Here is a 19,923-nt window from a genome sequence, read left to right as displayed (position 1 = left end):
ACGCCGCGCTTTGACTACCAGAGCGGAGAAAAGATAATTTATCTAAAAAATATAAATCACTGGAATTCGAATTTTCTCAATTTAAGCAGAAAAAAAAGAGTTATCGAAAACGTACATTAAGTTAATATAGACTTCTGTTAATTAAAACCACCTAGAACTAACCTACCTAAAAGTACCCTTCATTTTAATTATTATTTCTAAATTTGTAAAATCCCAGTCGCTATATAAATAAAATATATTTTTAGAGGAAAGCCTTTTTATTATCTTTTTTAAAAATGTAATAAACATTTGAAGATGCAGTATTATTTACTATGCCTTACAACACTTATATTTGTCAGACAAATATTTAGTATTTAGATAAGGCTATATAAGAAATTCCACGGTGAAAACAAACATAAATATCTTATATTTTTTCCTGCAGTTGTAGTTAATATAATAATCATGATACAGAGAGAATTTAGTGTTAAGACACTCAATTCTCCGTATTCCCCCTTGAATTCGAGTTCAATAAGTTGAATACCAGAATTCAACGCCGCGGTTTATTTTGTCAGAGCGTGGAAATGGAAATAATTCACTTTCCAAAATGGGGATAAGACCCACAACCATCATGTTTATAGTCAGATTGACATTATCTTTTTTCTTTTTTTTTGGTGCGTAACAGTGTAGGCAGAGGGACCCAAGTAATCTAGTGCTAAAACACTTCGTTCCTATTGAGACACTTATATACTTATATTGTGTCTTATTGCACTACGATAGTCTTAATAGCACGATGGATGGTGATTTGGTCATTATTCTCATTTTGTACTCGCAACACTGAGTTTTCAAAACAAACCTTTTAATAACTATACTTAAAGGAAATTATTTCTTGAAATAATTTTGTTATACTTATTTCTTATTGAAACAATAGAAATTATTGTTTCTTATGTAAACATAGTTATCGGAGAAAAGGAAAAGAACGTATTGCAAATCAAATACTAGTATGTTAAACATTTGGTTACAATTCTTATTGTATACATTATTGCGTAGTAATAGGTTATTATTTGATTTCCTGGCACAGTGCTTGAATTTTCCGCCTTAAAATACTTTGTGCTCTTTATTTCCTCTTTTTAGAATTCCATATCTCGATAAAATGAAAATTGAGGCAAACAAGCGTGCGACGGTTAACGCGACAAGTTGTAGGTTCGATTCCCACTGGAGGAAATTAAATATTTAATATTTTCATTTTCTCTTTCTGGTTTAGAGGCAAAGCGTGCGTGTGCGCATTGTGATGGGACGAGCGAGCCCTAATGGGAATGGAGTGTGTTAACATTAGGTTCCCAGGGTCTCTCTACCTACCCTACTATGTGCGGGATACAGCGTGAAGTTAAAAAACCAAAAAGGATCTAAATTTGATACACTAGCGTAATTGTGAAACTTGACAATTATACGCAGCTTAGATGACAATATAACAAATAAGAATATGATATCTTCGAGTCTGATGATGAAGCCAAGACCTGAATAGGCTACTCTTCAGAGGTTACTAGTAATATTACACTATATAAAGCGTGTTTGTAAATTTTATTTTAAGCTATATAATTTATTTCCTATTTTAAAACCAAATTTTCAATATATGTACTGGTTAAACAGCGACTTATGTATGGGTATTGTAAATGATTGAGCAGTATTTATGTCATTTCTATACAATACGTTATTAATGTGCGTACACCTTGTGTTTCAATAGAGAAACTTATTACAGGCTATTGTGTTCCCACTTTATAATGAACTTCGGGTTTGACTTAGGCTCGTTTCAGTCTTGCGACACATTTGTTTTCTTACCTGTTTTTTTTCCAGCTTCAAGCTTTATTTTTTATCTAAGTAGGAAAAGATAACATAGTATCAACATAATCTGTTCGCCACGTTTCGACTAGATTTTAACATTTTCCATTTCCATTAAGACACTTCCATGCCACTTTACTTCAAATTCTAGAGACATTACGTGTTGAGAGGTGCAGCTTAACGCCGCGATTTGCCTCGTTACCAGAATGAGCAAATGAGAATATAACATATTTTTTCCCCGAGTGGAACTAAAAACCACAACACAAAAACCTTTTCTTGTGTCATATATATAATAATAGGCCACGACGCTATTAATGATTTGCTCAAATTAATAAAGTCGTAAATTATATATTTCTATACAAAAAGTTAATATTTCATCACGCCAGTCTAACTTAGTGACGGTAGGTTAGTAAGCTGCCTTATTTAATCGTTGATCAAGCGACTCTAGTAGTTTGCGGGAAGATTTGGATCCTGGAATGTGGCTCAGCTTGTTACGTACTTCTGAGCTTTCAGTAAGCTCTGCTATTATAAATATTGCGGAAATGCTCATAAATATTTTATAAAAAAATTGGGGTTTTAATGTCTCAACCAGAATTTTACGTGTTTGAAGAGATAAAGTATGCAATTGGGTCCACCATCTAATACGCACTGGGTGAAAAGTGAGTGGAGAGTTTTAACATTAGGTTTTTCCTGTATTCAGTACCGTATACAGGATATGAGCAAATATAAAAAGAAATAAAACAGTTTCTTTCAAACTGCAACCCCCTAGTTTTGTGTCAATAATTCAAAAACACCCATCAAATATATTAAGTGGATATATAGGGGAAGCTCCTTTGGGAAATCATAGAGCTGGCCGACAGTGTTTTATTATCTTGCAAGGGCTCGTTTGTACGTGTTAAATGGTTACAGGTATCGAATATTATGAAAATAAAAACTTTATACAAACTTATATATTTGCTATTCAAAAACAAGCACTTTGTTGTATAGCTATTTAGATAGGGCACAAAATATTTCAAGACTAGTACACCTGTTGAACTATAGTAGTCCAGCTCAACTATAATAAATAAGGAAAAGCTGTTATTAAAATCGTTAGCCTTATGGATATTTTTTGTTCTTTAACAAATGTAAATTAAAAAAATATATTCCGAAAATAAATAGAAAGTTTGTTTAAATAATACAAATATTCCGTTTATTAATGTACTTTTATTTTAAATAAATATAACCAATAACATTTATTACATCACAGGAGCAGGGTACCATAAAACACAAGTCGCCAATACATACTGAACGATTTTTAAAATCATAGACAAATTAATTTTCCTCAAGATTTGTCTATGGTTTCAATAAACGTTCAATCTCACATGCCTTATCAATTGACAATCCTTATTAAAAGTATAGCCTAAAAACTGCCTAAAAGTACAAATAATCGGCTGAAGAGTTGTAGGCTTCGATTGTGCGTTACAAAAAAATAAAGTTTAATTTTGATACGAAAATTAATAGATGTAAGAAAAAAGAAAAACAGTTCTAATATGTCATTGCTTAGCATAAAAACTTAATAACAGATGACGTATGTTTTAAAAAATGATCTGTCACAATGACAAATGACAGTTGACAGTTTTATTTTACTTAAACTGCAGGTGATTCTTTAAATTCTATTTCTATTGAACTTTGATTTATGTCCGTTTGAAAAATGTATTTGAAACCACAGTGACGATTCTATGCAACTTTACATACAAACGGATCTATATCTATACACTTATTCAACTATATTATATATCTTTTGCTCGCGTAGAAACAAAATTTTGGGATTCATACATACATTAAATTGTTACCTGACGCGTAAAACTATTGAGATTACTAAAGATATGCATAACTAGAATAGGTTAATATCATTCTACAAACTAAGTACACTTTTTACAATCTGCAATACAATCAAGCGATATCTAAGTCGTTTTAAATACGTTATCTAAACGATTATTTTTATTATAATATATTATTGAAAAATGTACTTTTGGTGCCATTGAAGAATAGTTTACCAGCTTCACACTCTGTACCGTGTAGCAGGGTAGGCATAGAAAACCGGGTGTCAAAACACTCTTTTCTTTCCGGAAATGTGACTATCAAAAACTTATGAATTTTTGTATCTTATAATAAACTATTTGGAAAACTATTTGCAATAGATATCTTTTAAAGGTATCAGAATTCAAAACCCGTCATGACCCACCTCAGCCAGGTCCTTAAAACACCTCAACCTTATAAGTTTCGCAACTTTCTACCTACATTCAACAAAGAAACAATATCGTGTTCAAGTATACTCATATAATCATGTTCAATTGATCCGTCATTACGTCCGTACGTACGGTCAGGTACAGTTAGTTACAATAGAACAAATCATCCCACGATTCACAATCAACCATTGTTGGTATCGCCGCAGGTCGAATACTATAATACACCTGGTCTAATATACGGTATATGCCGTGGGCTTAAAACAAATACGATATTTGTTCGTAGGTATATAAACGATATTATTTGAGGCTTTGAATAGGTTTCCAGAAATTATGTTGTTTGTTTGGTTGGGCGCCCTCATCTCATATACTACTGGTTAGAATTAAATGATCTTTTTGTATTGGAATCCATTTAATGAGGAAAGCTATAGGTTATTTAAATCATGTTTATTGTTTCCATGTAAGTGACTGTATCTGGGGTAAGTTACCTCTGGTACTTAGAATGTGTTATGTGACAATGACTATGGGGTCGCCCCCATGGTGGCAGGTGAAAGCTACACATATTAGGTGAAAGCTAGTATGTGTATATTTACTAATTATTTTTTACGGGGGTTACGTTTATATAGATAAAATACAGTGTACATATACAAAAGATAGTAGATAAGTAATTTTAAAAAGTAATACGTTAAATTGGAAATTTGGAACGCACTTAGTCACAGTCAGTAGCCTACTCATTTTTCATGATTGTTAATTTTGAACTCGTAAAATTTATTTTATGAAAAATATTTTCAATTCCAGAGAAATGGCAGTAGTTGGTTGTTCAGTCAAATTGTAATTAATTTAAACACTAGATGGCACCAAAAGTACATTTTAAAATAAAAAAGCCTTAATTTTAAAATTTTGTTTTAGTAAAGCTAATAATACTGTACATACCTTTACTGAGGCGATGACAAAAATGTTACGTAAAAAAACTACCTCTAGTCGAGTCGAGAGCTCGGTCGAAAACTTCGAAACAAACACTTTGGCAAGAATTGTCGTTAAAATGAATGCGAATAATGACAGACAAAACTGTTATAAATTATTAGATTTTTAACTCTTACCTATAAGTTTTCTTAATAAATGAGGTACGAACATTATGACTATACTTTCTTTAGATGAATCATCTCAAAAATTACCTAAATCTATATTGTACAATAAATATATCATACGTCAAAAGGGAGATTTGACATATGATACAAAGTGTTGCCAGTACTTAAAAACAATTTCAACATACGCATTTTCATTATAAAATAACAATTATACAAAAATGCATAAAATGGAACGAACTTTAGTTAGTCCTAGCATCTAGATAATTAAATAAATAATCTTATAAACCAAGTAGGTGGTACTGGTGGCAATGAAATTTTAATTAAAGTTTGAATATTTTTTTAAAATTTTATTGTCAACAGTACGCTATAATAACGAAATCCTAGGAAGGAAGAAATTAAGTCACAATAATATTATATGCCTGTTAGAAATCATCAACCAATTAATCAATCGTTAGTTATAATAAACATTTATTATCCAACACTTAAAGAAGTGTCACTTGTTGAAATCCAAATTAGCAACGGTATAATATATTCTTAAACGCGACTAGGTCAAATCTATTTAAATTATTAATGGCAGTATTCTTTCAATATGCACGGAGTAAAGACGGAATACCTTACAAAATTTGAATAGGCCTTCACGGTTAGGTCTTTATTAGGCTGAATATCATGTGGTCTTTGCTATTAATGACTATTAATGACAGTTGATGGCGCGTCGTTGGAGGCGGCGTATGCGTCTGTGCCAGTCGTCTCGCCACTCGAGCAGCAATGTTCTGTCTCCAACCGTAAGTCCCGGCAAACCAGATGTTGCACCTTCTTTTTCCACACCTAGGATTAGATAGGACCTGCAGAGGCAGAAAATGATAGATAAATTAATAGGTATCGATATATTTAGGCATCGCAAAGTTCAAATAAGATTAATTGGTTTATTTGTGTTTGACATGCATCTCTCTCTCATCGAGATCTTTCATTGCGTAACTTATACAATGTCTGACTGTAAACGCAACGATTGTGGGCTCGATTTCTACTCAAGAGAATGATTTTTTTTTATTCATAAACATAGGTTTGGTAGAAAGATAAAATTCGGCGTTGAATTCCGCAGGTGAGCACATAAAGCCTCAAAAATAGGATGGAAGCTGAAGGATGGAGTGTAGCGCCGCTAGGTTCCTTCTGTCTACCCTGCTATATTCACGATACAGCGTGAAATTAAAAAAAATATAAGCAATAACTTATCCCTATTAAAATACAGCCTTTACAATATGTGGAAAATGTGTAGACATAAATAACTTTACAATTTATTATAACATCAATTAGAAAGAGCCATTTTAATGTTATTTAAAGTTACTACAGCCACACGTTTAAAACTTAAAGTGCAAGCCTAGCATTCTTGCAAGTAGAAAATCCTGTTTCTAAGATTTTCACATCTTTTTCTCATTCCACGCAGCATGTGTTGAATAGAAATTATGATTCGAGGCTTTTAGCTTCTTAAGTTGTTCGGTTAAGACTAGACTACTTAAAGGATTTCAGATTTGTGGTCTTAGTTTTTAAGTTGTTCCTTGATTTTGTAGCTTTTATATAGCCGTCGTGTCGTAGCAGCACAACGTTTGTAAACGCGACGGTTATGGGTTCAATACCCCCTAGGGGAATGAATCGTTTGTTTTCGTTTCCTGGGTCTGTTCACAGATATTTGCATGTTGAGTAGGTATAAGTATTTGCTGAATTAGAGATTTTCTACTACATTAAAAAAACCAACAAAAATTTTATCAAAATCTCATTTCTAAAGTAAATACATTATAAATTTTAATTGAAAAAATATTTATTGATGGATAGGTGGCCTATTTTGATAAATAGGCTGGCTATTTATAGGCCTATTACAATATGTCGTTGTCGTTGATCGTTTCGCTATAATCACAAGAGTGAAGCTAGAAGTGAATTTTTTTTTAGCTTCACGCTGTTCCCCACATAAAGCATGGTAGGCAGAATGAACCTGGTGTTAAGATATAATGATCTAAATTTTCCTCCCAATCGCACATCTCAGTGTGTATTAAGAAGCGGAACTCAACTTGTTTTGTCTTGTTACGAGAGCAAGAAAATGGAAATAATTTCCCGAGCTTCCAGTCATACACATCTTAGTAGCATATACAAATAAATAAGTCAAATCAGATCAAAATAAATCAGCTTTACGCTATATCCAACACACAGCAGGATAGGCAGAGGAATCATAGTGTTAAGATACTCTGTTCCCCACTTTTTACCATTTTTTTAACTCATCGCCGAGTATTTGCCTTGATGCCAGAGCGAAGAAATAAAAATATTAATAAGTGTGGATTGAACCCACAACTGTCACGTTACAGTGCACTCTTATATACAAATACTTACTTATTAATCTTAATCTTGGGACATTTGCATGCGAGGTCCGCGGCGCGCACGTACAGAGCTACCGCGCCGCGCCTGAGCCGGCTGCGCGGAGCCCTCTTGTACACCGCCTGCACGCTCAGCGCGAGACGCACCCACCCGTCCGCGCCGCCCGCCTCGCGGCCTACCACTCGACCCATTATGACTGTGGAATTGGTAGAAATTAGTATTTAGGAGGTAAAAAATATAGTGAATACTAAAATATATATATATGTTTTGTAATTTTAATAGGACTAAATATGGGAATGAATTGTGAAGGAAAATCAATGGAGAAAAAGAAGAAAGGGAAGATTTTAGTTGAGCTAAGTTCGACGTGTGAAATATGATGGCGTTTCTAGTTTAAGAAAATTTTAAGAAAATATACACAGATATATGAGATTTATTTGAAATAAAAAAAATATCTTGTTTTAGGAAGTTACTCCCCTCAAGTAAAGACCTCTTCCAGAGATGTTCAGTTTTCACCTGTTTCAGGCTTGGGCTATATGTAACCATTTTAGCTCAGATATATGAGATGAAAATTGGGAATGGAAGAAGTATATTGAAGTGTATGTTTTCATTATATAAAGATAAAAAAGAGAAATAACATATAATAAAGCGCAGAGAGATTTAAGGAAATCTATAAAGTTAGTAAAAAAAGATAACTCACCGTAATCTCGGCTGCAGAACTTGTTGAGATTGAGAGTTCGTGCGCCGGCGCGGCACCGTCCGCACTGTTCCGCTGTTATATACATTATAAGTAAGATTATAAACGAGAAATTTAAAATTAATATTTTTATGTATAAATGAAGCTTGTAAAAAATATTGCCAAATATAAATGTTAACCCTTTTTTTCCTGTGGGACAATTAAGCCCATAAATTCTACAACTCTTAGTGCTGCCGTATACTTTCCAAGGATTCAACGGAATATATATAATTATGTCTGATCCTGGATATTGTTTAAGCAAATAAATATTTCTTTAGAATAAATCTACTTTTACATAGTTTCAATAAACACTTCTTATTTTTTAGGATTGATTTTATATTTTTAAGATACAAAATAAATGTAAAATCTGTTTAGGGACCCCGGCCATATCATTGTTAGTTAATTATTATTTTAATTATTTGTGCTGTTTGATGTTTGTGAATTTGTTGTTGTTATAAAATATTATTTCATTTATACTAAATTAGTTCCAATAGTTAGACTAATGTATAAATAATAAAAATTAAGCAATAAATATACTAAGAATTAGATCTACTTATTACAGGAGAGTCCTAAAGGGTTAACATCTAACTTGAGTTTTGAAATTTGTACATGAATACTTCGTATAAATATAAATAATTAATATTTTTCCTATATAAAATGACAATTTAAAATCTTTGTTACTGACGCGAAAAGTTGTGGAGTATAAAATAAGCTGATGATTCGATATCCGTATACGATATATATTGAGAATTTTTTACAAAATTGAATTTGGACATACTATAATATATATTTTCAGCTTTTCTTGCATATCAGGGTGTATATGTTTAGTACTTAATGGTGCGTTTTGTCTTTACAGATCGGGGATGTGATAAAAATCCTTTGCTATGGTGGGAATCGAACTCACAACCGTAGCGTTAGCTTTTTTAAAGTTAGTTGCCATAGAATAACTCAATTTTCAAATTAGTATCGTTGAAACGAAGTATTCACATTCACTTCAAACATAAGCAATGATAGCCTGTTTTATTATATCATTATAGAGCAATCCAACTAATTCAACGTCAAGAACCAATTACATTACACGTAAATAGAGGAAATACCCACATTCACTATAAAACTACAACATCGATTAAATACTACAGAATTTGTTACCTTTCTCTCACTTTGAAAATAGATTGACTTGACTAACACAAAATAAAAGGGGGTTATGAGTTTGGCGATGAATAATAAAGCAAGCCTGGAAACAAACTTAGTTTTACAGTTAGAACCATCGACTTAAATTATTATAAAATGCAAATCATTATAAATGGAGTGAATGTACCCTTTGAAATAACAAAGTATAGAATTGAATAATTTAAATAAATACTAAGTGAAACGTCACGTCGAATTTATTACGATCAAGTCACGTCATTAGTGTCAAAGTGACGTCTTTTCTATATTTTACTTTGCTTATTATTTTATTTTACATAAAAATGGAAAACTATAAAAAAAACTAGTAAAAAAATATACTTTAACAATTTTATAATTACTTTTTTTTAATATTAATTATGGTTATGGTTTTGTTACATTCACTCCAGGTAAGATACTTTGTCACGGTATAAATATTTTTCATATAAGTATTTACTAGATTTTTAGGTAACAAAATACATCATCTGTAAAAAAAAGTACGGAGTCTTAGTAATATGGTCCCCTTTGGGTACGCAACCTTACACTGAAGTGTCTTATTGAGAAAATAGTGTTTTTAGACTAGGTTCCCAGGTTCCCTCTGCTTACCCTGCTGTGTGCGGCATACAGCGAGATAAGTTGAAAAAATTATTTTGAATCTTCTAGAAGTATTACAAAATTTCAGCTCAGCTTTCACTACAGAGTCGTCGATAAGAGATAGTTTAATTGATGTACGAGTATAGAACTAACGATGTAACGGACGTATCAATCAATATTGGGCAACAAATGTTTGGATATCGAAAGCTTAACTATAGAAAAAATGTAAGTGCTCGATAGTCGCTATCGACTACGTAGGCTTAGGAGTCTCGCTAGCGTACGCTTAAACATTTGTAAGGTCTTCTTGAATAAATTATTAAATTAAAACCCGAGAACTTTTGCAGATATTTCGTAGAATTGTTGTTGGGGCAAGTATTATGTAATTGTAGCTCTAAGCAATTTAAAAATTTAAGATATTTTCGTGCATCTTTTTTATTTTTGAGGTATAAAACACTGAATTACATATTTCCATTTTTTTCTTTTTAGGCTCAGGTTAGGGTAGGTGTTGAGCGATTTGTCTTATAACCAAAACAAAGAAATGAAAAAAAAATCCCCCAAATGTGAAAATTATTTCCATTTTTTCGCTGTCCACGGCGTTGTTTTCTGCTTCTCAAAGGGAGAGAACTCATATCTTCACTTCTCTCTATACAGTAGATAAAACTATACGTGCTCAATATTTAACTACAGCGATATAACTATTGTATCAAAAGTAACGTAAGTCGCGTCCGTAACTGGTTTTGTCAGTAATATATCATGATTTTGAGTGAAATCCATCATTAGGCGTTTGATTGATTCAATCAATTTGACAGTAACTTGCCTATCGCATTAAATACTTTCGAGGTGTCATTTTTTTTATAATCTATATATATAAAATCGAAAGGTCACTCACTCATCACGAAATCTCAGAAACTACACGTGCTAGGAATCTCAAATTTTGCATAGGAGTTATTTATAGGACGTAGGTGCTCGCTAAGACGGGAATTTGCAATATTCGACTTCTAAGGGGTTGTTTTTGGGGTCGAAAGTTTGTATGAAACTTCGTTACTACAAATGCTAGAAGTCTCAAATTTTGCATAGACGTCACTAGGACGTAGTCATGGAGACAGAAATTAATAATAACATAGTTCACGCGGGTGAAACCGCGAGCGGGCCGCTAGTAATTGTATATTTTACATGACGTATAATGGAACCTTTTGATTTATTATTCCTTTGATTCATTGTTTAGACATAGTGTTGGGTAAGAGAATTAAAAATTGCAGTTTATTAAAATCAGCTTCACGTAGTATCCCGGTACACAGCAAGGTAGGCAGAGGGAACCTAGTTTTACTACACTTCGTTCCCCACTTTCCGCCGATTTTGGAGGCATTGCGTGTTGAGTGGCAGCATTCAACGCCAGGTTTTTGTCTTAACACGAGAGCGAAGAATATTGAAATACAAATTTAAATAAATATTTCATCTCCTCGAGTGGGGATTGAACCCACTACCAGTCGGTTTTACAGTCACACTCTATGCCCCTGCGCCACAATGTTTCTTAATAAAAAAATATATTAAACTTCTGTTAATGCATGTACCTTTAATAAATCGAACTCTCAACCATTTTATTATTTTACTTTACTAGTATATGATAATATAAAATATTTCATAAGAAATATTATGTATAAAAGATTTTTTTTAAATACCTGTTAGTAAATTAACTCTACAAAAGATTTAAAGAGCTTTGTAGCGCTTTTAATCAGTATATTATAATTAATTATTATCAAACGTTCCTTTGTTATTTAATACAAGGGTGAAAATTATATTTTTTTTATAATATTCAACAAAGTTTCTATTTCAAAAGTGTAGCATAGCGTATTTTAAATAGTAAAAAAATGTGTTGAAAAAAAATGTATTAAAATAATGTCTAAAAATGTGTTTTCGAAAATATTTCAATGTACAGTAAATATTTAGTAAAACATACTAATTATTTTAAAAAACCTACGTTAAAAGTGACATGAAATATTAAACTGTTTACTAATAAGTGAATATATGTACCTATATACGAATTAGGAGATATACTTAAAAAAAATGTATTTCAAAAAGATAATTATGTTCAAAAATGTATAAATAAATTGGCTTATCTTGGTACAACAATGACGTATTTGCACTATCTTGAAATACTGGCTTGACATTGACAGATCTCTTGTTTTTTTTTTAAAAAAAAAGCACAAAAGCACAATTACGTCATTGTTATACCAAATAAACGAATTATGAAACGTCTAAGCATGACAACAAATAATTTAAATTAGAAAAATTTAAATTTATGTTAAAAGAAATAATGATTTATTCTATAATAAATTTATACCATGACAAGTATCGACATGCGGTGTTATGGGGCGAGAGTGCATGGAGGTCCACTTACTACTTACCGCGGCCCGGCTCCGCGTCCACCGCCTCCATCGCTTGCACTGCTGTCACCACGCGAGGTATACCTGAATACGGAAAAAAATATTATAAATAAAGAAAATGATGAATTATATAAAAAAAAAATATTCTTTAATTTTTTAAGCTGCAGTATATATATGTATATAATTCAGTGCGAAGCTTAAAAATATATTTCTACTCACGTATACAAGGTGCAATATGACTCCTTGATTGTTGATATCCTTTAGCGCATCGGTTACAGGTAGTGCCCGTCACTCCGTCCTTGCAGGGACACTGGCCGCTTGTTTGGTTACACGTTTTGCCGCTAGCTCCCACTGGGTGGCAATCGCATGCTGGCAGAAAGAAAAAGGTTGTTATATTTAAAATTTTATAAATTACTTTAATTTAATTTTGTCTAGTCTGTCATTCACAGAGTAAAGAAGAAGCTTTATTTAAATATATAGAACATAATTAGAACAAGCCAGTAAATGTGAAAGGACCTCCAGTAAATCATTAAAGGCACAAGGATTCCAGCTTTTTAATTAACAAGAATGGTAAGCCTTTGAACCGTAATCAAGCTTTCATAAGCGCGATACGTTTTCTACGTGTTTCGTACTACCACTACGTTATGAGTGAAGGAGGCCATTTGGGGCTTTGCTTCATTACTATGCTTGAATCTAGTATTTGGAGTCTTTTTGGTTCTTTTTTGCATCCTAATTTAGTGTTTTTTTTTTCAATTTGCAGCCTTATTTAGGTTGGATTTAGGGTTTATGGCTTTTTGCCATTTGGTTTGTTTGTAATCTTTGTTGTTAGAAGTTTACCATGTTTTTTTTTGTCCCATCCCATATATATGGGATATGGGGCAATGGCACAACGTCTGACTGTAAACGGGACGGTGTGGATTCGATTCCCAATCAGAGAAATTAATTATTTTCATTTACCAGCTTTGGTAGACAAAGCGCGGTGTTGAGTTTCGACACCTGACAGGCATGTGTCGAAAATGGGGTGAAAAAGGACTCCCTACTTCCTCCTTGTCTTAACATTAGGTTCTCTCTGCCTACCTTGCTATACGTGGATTAAAGCTAAAAAAAAACAAATAAATTGGTACGTTGTATACATGTATTTATATAACAGTAACAAGCGACACGTCGTAACTTGCCAACTTCCTGACGCAGTAAAATGGGATGCCGCGCCGCAATTCGACCGAACGGAATAGTTATACCATAAAAAGTGCCCCGGAAATCGGTCGAGTCCGCGAGCCCTTACGAGCCCCAAAGGAATGCTGGGTTTTATAGCGCAGGGGACTCGGTGTAAACTTTTACGACTCCAACGACAAGTACGCCTGGGTTACCATTGTTTTGTGACATTGTTAGAGATTTTGGCGTAGGATTTTGAAGGATTTTTGGGATTTTTTTGTTGATTATTAGTTTTTATTGTTATTTCTAATGGATACTATTTAGGTTATAAGAGAAATATTGAACCTGACGTCTAAACACTAGTTTCCCTCTGCTTACTTTGCTATATGGGATATAGGGCGTGAAGGCTTTTAAAAGAAGTTAAAAGCCAGGATAAAACTTTTTTTATTTTAAAAACAAAAAAAAATACTTACGTTTGCAAGCTTTCTTATGGGTAATCGGCTTCGTAGGGTCCCTGTAGTAGCCCTCGCGGCAGTAGTGGCAGTGTCGACCAGCTGTGTAGTGCCGGCACTTCAAGCAGACACCTCCACTGGCCCGACCAGACAGCTTGTAAAGTTCCATATTGAATCGACATCGTCGAGCGTGACCGTTGCAATTGCATTCTGTAAGGAGAAAGGTTTGAGTTAGTGTGCTAACAGTATTTTTTTTGTTTTCTTAGCTTTTGGCGATTGTTTAAAATTCTGTACTTTAAAAGGAAAAACAGAAATCAAGATTATTTATCTCGAGATCGAGTGGAGGTATTAAAAATTAGTCTATTTTAAGTTCTGCCCAATTTTAATTTTAATTTAAATTTCAAAAGTGGAGAACAGAGTGTCGTAACACGAAGTTTCCTCTGCCTAACCTGCCGCGTGCAGGATAAAGCGTGAAGCTGATTATTATCATAATTCACCAGTAACATCATAATAGGTTGGCCCTTTAATAATTTAATTCACACATTATATTTGCGTGACCACCAATACAATGTGTGTAGCAGTAATAAGAGAAGCTAAGGCAATATTAATTACGCCCATTTGCACTGGACGTGTGCAACAGTTGGCTAATGCGGTCGTATGTTACCGTGCAAGCGGTGTAGGGATCCCCATTTCTCTATATAAACTTTATGGTAATATAATTTTTGTTATTTATTATGCAATAATAACTTTTTCCTATGATTTTTTAAAGATTTTTTTTTTAAATAAATTCAAGGTGCGAAATATGGGTTATATATCTATTTTTTAGCTACTGCCCATTGCATTATAAGCGAAGAGAACCTAGTCTAGATATTCCGTTTCTAATAAGACACATTCTTTCCCCACTTTCCGCCAGAATTTTAGCATTGCGTGTTGAGTGGCGGAACTTATGGCTTTGCCTTATTACTACAGGAAAGAAATGAAAATATTAAATATTTAATTCCCTCGAGTGGGAGTCGAACTGCCCTAATGGAACCACAACCTGTCTCATTTACAATCGCGCCATGATCGGCCTCATATTAAGTTTACCTAATACATAGTTTATATCCCTCTTCGATAAATGGACTTTCTGGATATTTTTTCTATCGAAACCATTAGTTCCTGAGATAAGAGCGCTGAATCAAATAAACAAATCAGCTTTATAATATTAATATAGTATTAATAAAATATCTTTTATAGTAGCAAAAACACATCTCAACCATACATAGGAATTTCTGCGTTCCAATATAATCTATACTATATATATGCCCCATATGTGGGGTATAACGTTATCAGAAGCTGTAAAGTAATGCTAAGGAACGACCTTAGAAACCTTACTTTCACATTACGCTCATTACTCCGATACATTTGTTTACTTTGAGCTTATTTTCCACTAGAATTAATTCTTCTAGAAGCTTTTACTTTGTCCTTAAAAACAGTTTCACGCCTTTTCCTGTAGCTTTGCGGGGGGGTGGAGAGAAGAATTTAGTGTTAAGACATTAAGTTTCCCACTTTCTGACCAATTTTCAAGTTATTGCGTGTTGAGTGACGGAATTGGGCGGAAAATGGGGAACCCTCGTTGGCAAATTTAATTTTGCTTATGTAAAATGATTGTAACGAGTCGCTTTCTTTACTTCACTCACACACACACACGAGGCATTCGGTGTAAGTTGTTCAATATACTTTAAAACGTTTTCATTATTTTCACGTACAAGATGTTAAAACTTTAATCTACTTCTAAATATCGCATAGATATGTAGGTCTCTTCTTTATAATATATAAGAAGCTTAAATTAGTTAAAATCCTATATTATTATGAAAAAAAATATTTAATTATTATTATTAATTATTTTTATTAATATAAATAAATAAATTATTAACGAAGTTAATCTTTCGAGCTAGATACTGGACAAGTGGCTTTAGAATTAACCTATTGCTAATTTATTCAGGCTAAGTGCCATTTCGTGATTAGAAATTTATTTAAATTCCTTACACACAGATGTTAACAATAACATAATTTCTTTTTCGTGTTAATTGTGGGTTCGATTCCTACTTGGAAAAACGAATAAATATTATTTAAATTATTTGCATTTTATTGAAATATTAAATTTAAATAAGCGTCGTATGAGAGATACCACAAATATCTTAACAAAATTAAATTTAAACCCACAATCTCCGTACTATATTTAGCTCACCTATAACCATTGAACTATAAGAACATCTTGTTTTTAATACAAACACATAGTTAAAATTTCACAACAAAATTCATATCTTTCCAATCATTATAATAGTTAATAAGTTAAAGTGACATCGGTTTAGAGATAAAACCCTCATTCCATCTGAACCAACAGGTCTTAATCATTTGTGGCGTGCAAGTGTTACAACGTAATTGGTAGAGCTTGGAATTACAACCGGAAATTGCATCAGATATTATAGATGAGCTTTTGGTGCTTTCCCATTTGATGGGAGCTTATTATCTATATATGTATATTGTATATAAGAAAATTGTAACTGATCGCTGTCTGTATGTGGAAGACATATGAGAGATCATTAATAAAGAGTGCATTATTCCAACTATTTAATTTTTTATGTTTTAATTATATAAAAAAAATAATGTCTATATCCTATCCTATATCTTATAAAACAAAGTCGCTTTTTGTGTCTGTCTGAACTTTCTAACTCTTCTTCTTCTAAACCACCCAACGGATTTGGATGCGGTTTTCACTATTAAGTCGAGTATTTCTCAGGGAAGGTTTATATATAGTTTATTATTTGTACATTCTTATGTAAATTAACATAAATACGATAAATGTGTATAAAGTCCTACCCGCTTAGACACTTTGGTGCATGCGCTGCTTTAATGGTAAATACTACATGAAAAAAATGTACTGGAGTATTGTTCCTCTTAATAAGATCTACAAAAAAGTCCGCGATGGCATATTCGTATCTTTTAAGAATAACGTGTAGTGATCATATTTCTGTCTAAAAATAGTAATTTCAATATATTTTTTATTGTGAGGGATATTTTTCCATAATGGTATTAATCCTTATCCTTTAAAATACTTTATTAATTTTCTACGTTATACGAAGATAAAATTTGCTTTTTAAACTATTTCGAAATTGCGAATAGTTTTAGAGAAAAACGCATTTAATTATTGACACATCACGCCGTTCACACATCAACTGTATCGAGTCAAGTTTCACTTATCCCGTACTCTCAGCATATAAATAAGTATATTAGTTACGTTGGCCATTTAATGTAGATAAAAAATGTCTTTTCTGTTTTTCATTTTAATAAGTACTTTAGAAGTTGTTACAATATCAAAAAATCCTTGCTGCGAAACGCGCCTCGCGCCGTTATGCTTATACAAGCGAGTCCGCCGCGCCCGCCTGCCTTACACGCATCGGTGGTTCAGTGGTAGAATGCTCGCCTGCCACGCGGGCAGCCCGGGTTCAATTCCCGGCCGATGCATTCTATTTAATTTACGTCACAGGCAGCCACGTAGTGCTTGCTTTTCATCAGGGACAGAATACCCTCTTCAGCATTAACCACAAGCTCGAAAAAAAAAACCCGCCTGCCTTTATAGCAACGAAGATTTAGATGCGTTTGCACGTATTGGACAATTCTAGTTGAATGTATTATTTAATGTCATTTAACTATCTAAAAATAGTAATCCTATCCTATCTATATATATAAAATCGAAAGGTCACTCACTCATCACGAAATATCAGAAACTACATGTGCTAGGAATCTGAAATTCTGCATAGGAGTTACTTATAGGACGTAGGTGCTCGCTAAGACGGGAATTTGCAATATTCGATTTCTAAGGGGTTGTTTTTGGGGTCGAAAGTTTGTATGAAACTTCGTTACTACAAATGCTAGAAGTCTCAAATTTTGCATAGACGTCACTAGGACGTAGTCATGGAGACAGAAATTAATAATAACATAGTTCACGCGGGTGAAACCGCGAGCGGGCCGCTAGTATCTTATAAAACAAAGTCGCTTTTTGTGTCTGTCTGAACTTTCTAACTCTTCTTCTTCTAAACCACCCAACGGATTTTTATGCAGTTTTCACCATTAGGTCGAATATTTCTCAGGTAAGGTTTATATATAGTTTATTATTTGTACATTCTTATGTAAATTAACATAAATACGATAAATGTGTATAAAGTCCTACCCGCTGAGACACTTTCGCGCATGCGCTGCTTTAATGGTAAGTACTACATGAAAATAATGTACTGGAGTATTGTTCCTCTTAATAAGATCTACAAAAAAGTCCGCGAGAGCATATTTTTATCTTTTAAGGATAACGTGTAGTGATCATATTTCTGTCTAAAAATAGTAATTTCAATATATTTTTTATTGTGAGGGTTATTTTTCCATAATGGTATTAATCCTTATCCTTTAAAATACTTTATTAAATTTCTACGTTAAACGAAGATAAAATTTGCTTTTTAAACTATTTCGAAATTGCGAATAGTTTTAGAGAAAAACGCATTTAATTATTGACACATCACGCCGTTCACACATCAGCTGAATCGAGTCAAGTTTCACTTATCCCTTACTCTCAGCATATAAATAAGTATATTAGTTACGTTGACCATTTAATGTAGATCAAACTGTCTTTTCACACTGTGATCACTGTCTTTTCTGTTTTTCATTTAAATAAGTACTTTAGAAGTTGTTACAATATCAAAAAATCCTTGCTGCGAAACGCGCCTCGCGACGTTATGCTTATACAAGCGAGTCCGCCGCGCCCGCCTGCCTTACACGCATCGGTGGTTCAGTGGTAGAATGCTCGCCTGCCACGCGGGCAGCCCGGGTTCAATTCCCGGCCGATGCATTCTATTTAATTTTCGTCACAGGCAGCCACGTAGTGCTTGCTTTTCATCAGGGACAGAATACCTTCTTCAGCATTAACCACAAGCTCGAAAAAAAAAACCCGCCTGCCTTTATAGGAACGAAGATTTAGATGCGTTTGCACGTATTTGATAATTGGAGTTGAATGTATTATTTCAGCGCGATATATTTGGGTTTTTTTTGGTTTAAAAATAGTCATTTAACTATCTAAAAATAGTCATTTAAAAATATTTTAATAAGTACTTGAAAAGATTAGTAGCACAGATTTAAAATTACGGTACCTACTAAAAAATCCTTGCTGTGTAAAACAATTGGAAAATCCTTATTGAAACTACGAAAATGCGGGTTGCATTAGGGTTTCATTAATTTTCACATTATCTTAAGTGCTTTGCAAACATACATTATATGAATAATCCAGTAGTAAAAGCGGGCGAAGCCGCAAGGGGGTCGCTAGTTTAAATATATTTTAATAAGTACTTGAAAAGATTAGTAGCACAGATTTAAAATTACGGTACCTACTAAAAAATCCTTGCTGTGTAAAACAATTGGAAAATCCTTATTGAAACTACGAAAATGCGGGTTGCATTAGGGTTTAATTAATTTTCACATTATCTTAAGTGCTTTGCAAACATACATTATATGAATAATCCAGTAGTAAAAGCGGGCGAAGCCGCAATAGGGTCGCTAGTAAATATATAAATCAAAAATATAATTAATACAATTTGGTAAAAAGCAGACTTTTCGCACATAACTTGTGTAAATCTTTTTTTTAAGTCTATTTTTTTTTAATAATGATAATTTAGTTTTAGAATATATTTTATTTTAATTGGATACTACTCTATTGTCTCGTCAAAAATAGGGCAGATAAAACAAATAAAAAACCATTTAAATTATTTATTACAACTGAAATATATATAAGTAATATACTAACTGAAAAAATCTCTAAATAAAAATAGATAAAAAAAAAAACGTATTTATACTAGTCCAGTTGATGAGAATAGACCACGCTCATAACTCCTGCCATAATTCAAAGCTGATGCGCGTGAGCATATAAAACTG

At 32.9% G+C, this 19,923-nt stretch overlaps 1 protein-coding gene across 2 annotated transcripts in view; it reads right to left on the bottom strand.

Moving 5' to 3' along the window:
* Window positions 1–2,998: 2,998 nt before the first annotated feature.
* Window positions 2,999–19,923, bottom strand: part of LOC146537457 (netrin-1-like) — a 133,650-nt gene continuing 116,725 nt past the window's right edge. The window contains exons 2-7 of one of the 2 annotated variants that reach the window (XM_085188897.1): window positions 13,990–14,178; window positions 12,584–12,733; window positions 12,379–12,448; window positions 8,187–8,258; window positions 7,505–7,685; window positions 2,999–5,970 (exon numbers count right to left, since the gene is read on the bottom strand). In XM_085188897.1, coding sequence (XP_085045023.1) covers window positions 7,514–7,685; window positions 8,187–8,258; window positions 12,379–12,448; window positions 12,584–12,733; window positions 13,990–14,178 — 653 coding nt within the window. In that variant the 3' untranslated portion in view covers window positions 2,999–5,970; window positions 7,505–7,513. The remainder of the gene's footprint in view (window positions 5,971–7,504; window positions 7,686–8,186; window positions 8,259–12,378; window positions 12,449–12,583; window positions 12,734–13,989; window positions 14,179–19,923) is intronic. The other variant, XM_085188896.1, reaches the window with a different exon arrangement.

This window comes from Heliconius melpomene, chromosome 7 (assembly GCF_056956725.1).
Source record: "Heliconius melpomene rosina isolate 202511_hmr_F chromosome 7, ASM5695672v1, whole genome shotgun sequence".
In the NCBI taxonomy this organism is placed as follows: Eukaryota; Metazoa; Arthropoda; class Insecta; order Lepidoptera; family Nymphalidae; genus Heliconius; species Heliconius melpomene.
The sequence above is the reverse complement of the archived record's forward strand: the minus strand, read 5'-3'. Positions and strand labels throughout refer to the sequence as shown.